The sequence below is a fragment of the Bos grunniens genome, chromosome 12 (assembly GCF_055505025.1).
Source record: "Bos grunniens cultivar Pamir isolate PY7600 chromosome 12, Bosgru_T2T1.0, whole genome shotgun sequence".
NCBI classification, from domain to species: domain Eukaryota; kingdom Metazoa; phylum Chordata; class Mammalia; order Artiodactyla; family Bovidae; genus Bos; species Bos grunniens.
In genome coordinates this window covers 18,238,545-18,248,293 of record NC_141176.1, presented here as the reverse complement: position 1 = coordinate 18,248,293, position 9,749 = coordinate 18,238,545, and the positions used below count along the sequence as shown (strand labels likewise).

Genomic DNA, 9,749 nt, shown 5'->3' with positions numbered 1-9,749 from the left:
TGTATCTATCTATTGTTACGCTCATTTCAGGACCATCTGGGTTTTCCAAATGCATCTATTCTTATAAGACATTTTGGGTGCTCAGAAAGTATTACTAGTCCTGCTGATTGCTATGACATTCAGAGGTATTTGTGGTCGTAGATTCCAGTCTTCTTGTTTATCTGTTCTGTGTGTGCTAATTCACTTCAGTCGTGTCCGACTCTTTGCAACCCCACGGACTGTAGCCCGCCAGGCTTCTCTGTCCATGGGATTCTCCAAGCAAGAATACTGGAGTGGGTTGCCATTCCCTTATCCAGGGGATCTTCCCGACCCAGGGATTGAACCCATGTCTCTTGCGTCTCCTGGAGTGGCAGGCAGATTCTTTACCGCTAGCCCAAGCCACTTGAACTGTCACAGTTGGCCTGATTACCCAGGAGCGTTATCAAAGCAGATGCTCTGGAGGGGCATGGAGCAAGCCTGGTGTGGAATGCTCAGCGTGAGACGGAGTTCCTGTGGACCCTGGACTTTTGCCTTCCTGAATCTCCGCCTTTGGCCTCTCCCTTTGGGAATCGCGCCATCAAGGTCACTGTTTCCTGTTCCAAGTATTCCTTTTAGTTTCTGTTTTGTGAGAACTCTGTACAAAGCGTTTTCCCTTGACCGCCTGTCCTCCCAGGCCTGAGATGGCTTCTGTAGTGAGCAGAGCTGAATAAACTCAAGGTTCCTTCTCGAGAACTGGGCATCATTGCCTGCTTCTCCACTTGTCACCGGAGAGTGGAGTGTCCTTGGAGAGGCTGGGGCCCCAGGATTTGAGGTGAGAGAAGATAAAGTAGGTGCAGTCCATTAGTTAAGATTTGCATTTGCTTCTTATCAAAACGCGCATTGGCCACCTGGTAAGTGACCAGCTGTCCAGGTCTGCCTGGGGCTGAGAGGCTGCCCAGGACACAGGACTTTCGGTGTGGAAACTGGCAAAGTTCCAGGTGAGCAGGACGGATGGGTCACACCAGTGTGCCTTTAGGACTCTGTGAACCTGCTGTTTGTTCCTCTCTTTCCCCAGATCTGATGAGGCCTGTTCCTTATGCCTCCCTGAAAAATCCACGATGTTTGAAAACAATCGCACACTAAGGATTTACTGCCTTTTGAAAGTGCTAGCCATGAGAAACTTGTCATTTGAGTTAAAAGTTACACAGACATGAACTTGTGTCAGGCATGCCTAAACCCCTCGACTGCAATGATTTATCATCATTTATAAGCATGTTGTCAAGGCTGACGGTTTCAGACAAAGTCCGGTGGTAGGGCGAGGGGAGTTGAACGGATAAACATATCAACCACAGAAATTACGAAGTGCTGGGCGAGTGGTGTGGGAGGCCGAAGAGCAAAGTGATGACTGTGGGCTGAGACAGCTGGGAGAAGCTTAATACAGGAAGTGGGATGTGGAGAGGGGTGGAGAGGACTCTGTGAAGAAAAGGTAGCTTTAAGTGAGAAGAGCCGCTTCCAGGCAGAGGAAACAGCTGCCCGTAGACCCAGGAGAGCAGTGTGTGGGAGCTGCCTAGGCTCCTTGCCCTGAAGCTGAGCTGTCAGATGGGTGATTAGTTGCAAGAGGGTGTGGAAGACCTTCTCTGTGTTTCTGTATCACGGCTTTTGCAATTATTACAGGCACACGGAGTACTTCTTTCTTCTCCTGTCCCTCTGCCAGCTTTTATAGGTTAGGCCCAGCCTCTCTAAAGAATTACCTGTCTCAGTAAATATTTGGGGTGCAAAGTCCTGGAGCATTGTCAAAACTCTATGTGCCTGCTCCACCCTTCCTTCCATTGAGGCCAGCGCAGGGTGGGGCAGCCCGCAGAGTGTGGGCAAGGAAGCTATCCTTCACCTCCCTGTAAACAGGCTTAGACACAGAGACGCAGAGCATCAGCCCTGGCAACCCCATCCTCAGCAAACACAATGAACGTTTTTTATGTGAAATGGGCCTGTTAATGACTATCTATCTCCCTGACACATAAAACAGGAACTGCTTGGTAGTGGACCTTCAAAGACCTTATCACAGATTGAACATAATGAAGAATCATAGTCTTGCAGGAATATGGGGACAAGAGAGGATGGTCACGTCCCCGGTCTCGGGTGAGTCCCCTGGATGGCCGCCAAGGGAGGGTCCTTGGCTTCCTGCAGGAAAGAATTCAAGAGCAGGCAGAGCGAAAGCGGATTTATTCAGGGAGACAGACACTCCGTACCCGGAGTGTGGGCCACCTCAGAAGGCGAGAGGGCCCGGAGTAAGGGATGGTTAGTTTTTATGGGCTGGGTGATTTCATAGGCTAACGAGTGGGAGACTTATTCCAACTATTTTGGGGAAGGGGAGGGGATTATCAGGAATCGGTCCACAGCCCAATTTTGGCTTTGAATGCTTGTCCTCACAACTGTCATAGTGCCTGTGGGCTTGTCATTTAGATGTTAATATATTACAGTAGGTGTATAATGAGGTTCAGGGTGTACTAGAAGTGGAATCTCCCACCATTTGGGGCCTAGCAGGTGTAACCAGTTTTTGTTGTATCCTCAATGGCTACGCCATTCTTTTAAGGTTGTGATCTGCCCCCTTACCTCCTGTCTCAGTGCTGTGAATTTACCTAAATGACCTTTTTTTCCCACAAATCCCATTGTTCTTTAGTGAAGGGAACCTCTTTCAATCCAGCAAAGACCCTGTGAAGATGTGTCTGTGAACCAGGTAACCACCGTTATAAATTGTGGGAGACAGAGGCAAAAGCAGAAAGTGCCTTCCATGAGATTTGGGAGATGGGATACCAGGAAGGTTTTTGTACCTTGTCCACCAGCTTTTGACCTGAAAAACTCCTGCTCATGATGCTTTAGTCTCCCAAATACTCCTGGGAAGATTATACCTTGCCTTACTTTCACACTAAAAAGTCTGTATCACTATTTTCCTTTTGTGAGGAATAGACAGGGCCTTGAGTGTTTAAAGAGAAGAATCCATAGATACGAAAAAACACTGCCAAGTTTAACACTAACGAGCTGCCACTAACACTAACAAAACACTGGCGAGCCTAGGCAGCTCCCACAAGGAAGTCTTAGCCTCTTAAAACCAAATCTGTATCTCAAGTTTTCTGAAATTTGTCATAGCTTTTATTCGAAATGGTTTGAATTACAGCAGCACTCAGAAAAACTCTCTCTTATTTTTCTTGTTTTGGGTTTGTTGCTCCTTAATGCTATATGATCTTCCCTCTGTCATTCAATTTCCTTCCCTTGCTTCAAACTCTTTCCGTAAACTATTTTAATCTGTCCTATTTATGATCCTGAATTCCCACCTTGGTTCCCACTGCTTGTGTTTATTTTTTAGTTCACGTGATCCTTTCTTGTGTTGAGAGAGCCCTGACTGCCCCAAGATATAACTCTGTCCTTAGAAGACCAAAAATCTGAGGGTAAATCATTGAGTTAATAACTGTATCTATTAAAAATATCGTTTTCACCTCCTGCTTTCATCTGTTTTATTTGAAGACATAGGTTGGTAATTAATATTTCTATGCTTTAAAAAATGGAAGAGAAATTCCACAAGATAGTGTGCATTAATCAGACACATTTTTCTTTTTTTAAAAAAAGTAGCTTTATACTTCTTTTAGGTTTGCTGTTTCTTAATCGTAGCTACAACTGAGACATCTTCTCTCCCCATCCTCTTTGTCTTGGGCATCTTCCTATCCACATCTCTTTATAAATCATTATTATTATTATTATTATTTTTTAAACAGCTTTCCAATGGTTCTGCCCTTGTGATGTCAATTAGATCACTATCATTTGAATTGAGTCCTAAGGTATGGTGTCTGCTATTAGGTTAAAAGTTTCCTTGGAGTAGATCCAGTTCTTTTTAACCTTTTTTGATAAGTAATAGCTTTCAAAGTCCTGGCTTGAAGATTCTTGTTTTGAATTAGGAATTCTTATCTCTACATAATTTGAACAATCCCAGACTATATGGACATGGCCCAAGTCTACTAGACAGCTGCCCTTCATTATAGTGGTGCTGCTTGAAAGCCTAGAGGAGAATTCAGGCAGCCCTAGCAGACCAGACGGCCAAACCAAGAACATCCAGCGGCTACTGTGAGACTATTCTACCACTTCTCTTAATCCAAATACAGCTGCCAAGTCACACGGTTCTCTCAGTTAGTCCTGGTTTATGGCTCAACGCACTTTGCATGGATCAGTCCATTAGCCCTTGGCATTCCTCTGAGTCAGGAAGCTGACAAGTGGAACTAACCCAGTTTCCAAATGTGCACTCAGAGGCAACTGCAACAGGATCACTAATTCAGGCAGCAAAGCCATACACACATGGGAACCAAGGCGGTATCAAAACGTTCCATAGGACCCCATGTAACGTCCTCCCAGCACTGGTGTTCTGATAGGTAGCAAAGACACACTCTGTGACAAGATACAACACCTCTACATGGACTCCTTCTCATTCCAGCACTCAGAAGTAAACAGGCTGACTTTAGGCAACATCATCCAGGTAAGGGAGTTTTGTCTCCTGGGCCATCTTCTCTCCAAATCAGTTTCCTTTCAACTATGGCCAAGAGTTTGAGCAAGCCCTGGGAGATGGTGAAGGACAGGGAAAGTCTGGCATGCTGCAGTCCATGGGGTCACAGGGAGTCGGACCCAATTTAGTGACTGAACAGCAACAATGGCCAGGAGTATGGACTCTAGGACTAGAAATGCCAGAATTCAAGTCTTGGTCTCACCCCCATGACTCTGCTGCTGCTGCTGCTGCTAAGTCACTTCAGTCATGTCCGACTCTGTGCGACCCCATAGACGGCAGCCCACCAGGCTCCCCCGTCCCTGGGATTCTCCAGGCAAGAACACTGGAGTGGGTTGCCATTTCCTTCTCCAATGCATGAAAGTGAAAAGGGAAAGTGAAGTCGCTCAGTTGTGTCCGACTCTTAGCAACCCCTTGGACTGCAGCCTACCAGGCTCCTCGGTCCATGGGATTTTCCAGGCAAGAGCACTGGAGTGGGGTGCCGTTGCCCTGAGCAAGTGCTTACTCTCTCTGGGACTCAGCTTTCTCATCTGAAAAATAGGGATTAGTAAGAGTACCTTCCTCAGACAAAGCACTTTGGGAGGGAATGAGTTAATCCATGAGAGCATTTAGAATAGAACCTGGCCACAGGTACTCAGTAAATGTTAGTTATCTCTCTTGTTATCATTTAATATGCTTTCCTTCCTTGGGAAGTCCTCTGGTGCCAGAGCCCTCTCATACTCTTACTTTTTCTTCCTATGGAAATAGCAGAGGATCCAGTATCAGCCATTAACATTTTAGTGAGAAAGAGTTTCATGTTACCTCTGCCAGCTGGCTTGCTTATCAAACGTTGTCTCTAATTGTGGAGATAATTACTGTTTATGGCTTTCTGGCTACCATAAATGTTTTGAGGGAGTGGTGAAAGGTGGGTGATGAGAACAGGAAAAATCTCAATTACCCTTGACCAAAACCCCCTCCTTTTTAAAAAAAAAAACCCTAAATCCCTTTTCCATCCTTATCGTGTTCCTTCCTGCCTTATCATGAATCGCTTTCCCTTCACTCACCCTAGTATTTTATCCAAGACCTTCAATTGCCAGGAATGCAGGGTCTGTTTTCATGGGTCCTCTGCTTTGTCAGTTATTTCTGGTCTAATTTTCTTCACCCCAGCCCTGCTTTGCTGAGATAATACTGTTGTGTGGACCTAAAATGAGAAGACTTAACCTGTAGAAGTATAATTTGCACACATAAAAGTAACACAGGCTACATATATGATTACTTACCAATTATGCCTAATTGTCTACCAGCATAATAATGTAGCTCTGTATTATTAAGTCCTAATAACATTAACTTCATTAGTCTTTATTTGGAAATGGCAAAACTCTGTTCACATATATTGGGCTTTCCTAATTAGTTGCTGTCATAACCTTATCATTTGATTATAGCCTGGTCCATTGTGCCAGGCAAAACACAAAATTTAGGTAATTATTTCATGTAATTAAGCACATGAAATTCAACTCCCAGCTATTTGCTACATGGAAGAGACATAGGGTAAGGAATGGAAAGGAGAAGAGAACAGAGGGGAGGGTATGAAACAAAATTTTCCCCTTAACTTTACCACCCAGAGTTAATATTTTTAAAACACAAGGTTTAAAAGAAGTCAGTGAGTCACAGACTTAAGTTCCAGTCATCTTTAAGTGACAATCTAATTCCAAAGCCTTTTTCTTTTTTAACACAAATAGAGATTACACTTCATGTCACAGTTTTAAATGACATAAATAACTTAACAGAAACAGTAATTTTAAAATTAAAAAAATTTTTTTAATTTTACTAATTTTTACTATTTAAAAATTAGTAAAAAACTAATTTTTCTTAGACCTCTGAGCAAATTTGACAAGGTTGTTAATCTCTTAGTCTGTTTTCATATCTGCTCATCACTCTATCTTTCTATGTCCTTTGTTAAAGCCCCATTATTTGTATTTGTTTAAATTTTGTTGGAGTATAATTGCTTTACAATGTTGTGCCAGTGTATTTTTTCTGTGAAGGTCACAGGCGCCCAGATGTTTTACTGAGCATCTTACCAACATTCCATTGTTGTTGTTCATTCGCTAAATTGTGTCTGACTCTTTGCGACCACATGGACTGCAGCACACTAGGTTTCCCTGTCTTTCACTGTCTCCCTGAGTTTGCCCAAATTCACGTCCACTGAGTTGGTGATGCTACCTAACCATCTCATCCTCTGCCACCTTCTCTCCTTTTGCCTTAAATCTTTCCCAGCATCAGGGTCTTTTTCAAAGAGTCAGCTCTTCACATCAGGTGGCCAAAGGATTGGAGCTTCAGCTTCAGCATCAGTCCTTCCCATGAATATTCAGGGTCGATCTCCTTTAGGAGGGACTGGTTCGATCTCCGTGCTGTCCAAGGGACTCTCAAGAGTCTTCTCCAACTCCACAATTTGGAAGCATCAATTCTTTGGTGCTCAGCCTTCTTCGTGGTGCGACTCTCACATCCTATTATATATGTTTTAAAAGCTTCTGTGTCTATTCACAGTGACTCCAAATAACAGATTTTTATTTCCTCTAACCTAAGGTCTCCTCCTAAGCTGTTTTCCTTGGCACTGTCAATTATGTACCCTTCACATAGGTTCAGGATCATACCAGCTCAGATAAACACCAAATATTAGAAGGAGCTTCAACGGAGCCAACTTCAGATGTTGTCTATGGTTATTAAAGCATGAGTGGGCCAGAAGTATTGAACTCACTATAATCAGGTTAGGACGTATGGCTTTTAGTTTTGGCTGAATAAAGCAATTGTTTCCGAACTACACTCTGTAAAAACTTTGGAGGCTCAACAAGAGATTCTTAAGTTTCTTAGAAGGAAAAGAGTGTATCTGAATATATGTTTTTGATTTGTCTCACGAGTTCACGATACCGGTAATTATGTAGGAAAAATAGCTGGTGGTGATGGTGGTGGTGCTGGTTAAGTCACTAAGGTGTGTGTGACTCTTTGTGATTCCATAGACTGTAGCCCGTCAGGCTCCTCTGTCCATGGGGATTCTCCAGGCAAGAATATTGGAGTGGATTTCCATGCCCTTTCCATGACCCAGGGATCAAACCTTGGTCTCCAGCATTGCAGGAGGCTTCCTGCATTGGCAGATGGATTCTTTACCACTGAGTCACCAGGGAAGCCCAGGAAACTTGGGATTGTTTGGCCAAATGCGATGCAATTCAAATTTTATCATTCAAGCCGTATTTTATATGAATGCTAATTTCCTGAGTTCTTATTGTGAAAGTGAAAGTCACTCAGTTGTGTCCAACTCTTTGTGACCCCATGGACTATACTGTGCATGGATTCTCCAGGCCAGAATACTGGAGTGGGTAGCCATTCCCTTCTCCAGGGGATCTTCCCAGCCCAGGGATCGAACCCAGGTCTCCCTCATTGCAGGGGAATTCTTTACCATCTGAGCCACCAGGGAAGTCTGAGTTCTTATTATGCGTCAGCATTTACTTGGATTACTTTCATTAATCTTAACAATTCTATGATTGGTGTTCTTATTATCCCCTTCTACAGAAGAAGCAGAGACTTAGGAGGTGAAGAGACTTGCTCACAGTCTCAGAGTAAAAGGCATCTAAGCCTGGATTGAAACCCTAGCATTTGGCTCACATGCTCTTAAAAATGGTGATCTGCTACATCCTTAATGGTTAGAGGTGACAGCAGTAGAATAATCTATAAATTCAAGCTTTCCCTTTGTATAGTATGTTTCACCCCACCCCTCCAATATCCCCCACCCTGTTGAATGTGTAGATTATAAATTTGAAATTTCAGATCTTCATGTGAACCATGTAAAGCGTTGGGGAGTGGAGAGGTTTCCCTTGTACAGATGTATTTGTATCTGCTGCTTTCCATGCAGTTAGTTGAGAGCTGATCTATTTTTTCACGTTCCACCGGCCAGTAGAAAGGCAGAGACTACATTCTCCAATGACCCATTCTTGTGGCACAACCTTCTTTCAAAGGGCCTTGGGTCAGTGTTGCCCAGGGAGGGGACCCTGCAGTCTGTCCTTCCCCACAGCTTTTTAGCTCCTGGCAGTTCAGATGGAAAAGAATCTGCCTACAATGCAGGAGACCTGTGTTCAATCCCTGGGTTGGGAAGATCCCCTGGAGAAGGGAATGGCAACCCACTTCAGTATTCTTGCCTGGAGAATTCCATGGACAGAGGAGCCTGGTGGGCTACAGTCCATTGGGTCCCAATTAACATTTTCACCTTTCGCTGCTCTGCAGACCAGTGAGTTGTCCCTGGAGGCGCCCTCTCCTGGCTGTTTCCAGGTCTGGCCGATTGCGGTTTTTTTAATTACTCTATGTGGACAGGCTCAGTCTGAGATGCCCTGGAGGTGAAAGGTTTATGCTTCCGGTGCCCTGCAGCTGCTGACTGGACCAAATCCCTATGAAATACGGTCCCCTGGCACTGACACTGCCACCCTGAAGTCTTCAAGCCAACCCCCACGGCCTCCACTCCCAAAGCTCCTCCACTCCTTACTCCACCATTGTCCATCCATTATGAGAAGTGACGATTTGGAGGCTGTCATCACGATGACTGTTCAGTGGGCGCTAGAACCCTGTAACCCTCCCACCACAGGCTGATGGAGACTTGCCTCTCAGGATTACAAATCCATAGTCAAGGAGAAGGGCCTTCTGTCCCTCTGGAAAGCCCTGGAGTCCTTCCTAGTTCTTGATCGGCACAAGGCAGCCTCATTTACCCCGTAGCAGCTTTCTTTCTGGAGTCCCAGCAGGACGGATTAGGAGAAACTGGTGAAACCGATCCATGTTTGCTTTTTCTTAAATGACTCTAAAATCATATCCTTCCTCAGCAACTCTTTTGGGCCCCAATCATTCAGTCTGTTTTCCCCTTTAACCTGAGCACCATTTCTGTATTGTTATGGCATTTATTTCTTTGATGTCAGGAACCCAAGATTCATCTGACTACCCCTCTGTCTGTCCATCCACCCCTCTATTCACCGAACCCCTTGCTCACTGTAAGGAATTTACTGAATCTCTCCTATGAGGGGTATTCAAGCAACTGGAATTACAGTGATTAATAATGCACAGTCCTTGGACTTCCCTGGTGGTCCAGTGGGTGAGAATCCACCTGCCAATGCAGGGGATGTGGGATTGATCCCCGGTCCAGGAAGATCCCACATGCCACGGGGCAACTAAGCCCATGCACCACAAGTACTGAAGCCCATGTGGCTAGAGCCTGGCTAGTGCTCTGCAATAAGAG

General features: G+C 44.7%; 1 protein-coding gene across 3 annotated transcripts in view; it reads left to right on the top strand.

Annotated features, from left to right (window-relative positions):
- Positions 1–579: 579 nt before the first annotated feature.
- Positions 580–9,749, top strand: part of MED4 (mediator complex subunit 4) — a 45,705-nt gene continuing 36,535 nt past the window's right edge. Inside the window, exons 1-3 of one of the 3 annotated variants that reach the window (XM_086329009.1) lie at positions 580–790; positions 1,982–2,094; positions 2,636–2,692. Coding sequence is in view for 1 of the 3 variants with exons in the window: in XM_086329008.1 (XP_086185134.1) it covers positions 2,057–2,094 (38 nt within the window). In the remaining 2 variants the exon portion in view is untranslated. The remainder of the gene's footprint in view (positions 791–1,981; positions 2,095–2,635; positions 2,693–9,749) is intronic. The other 2 variants (XM_086329008.1, XM_086329010.1) reach the window with 2 other exon arrangements.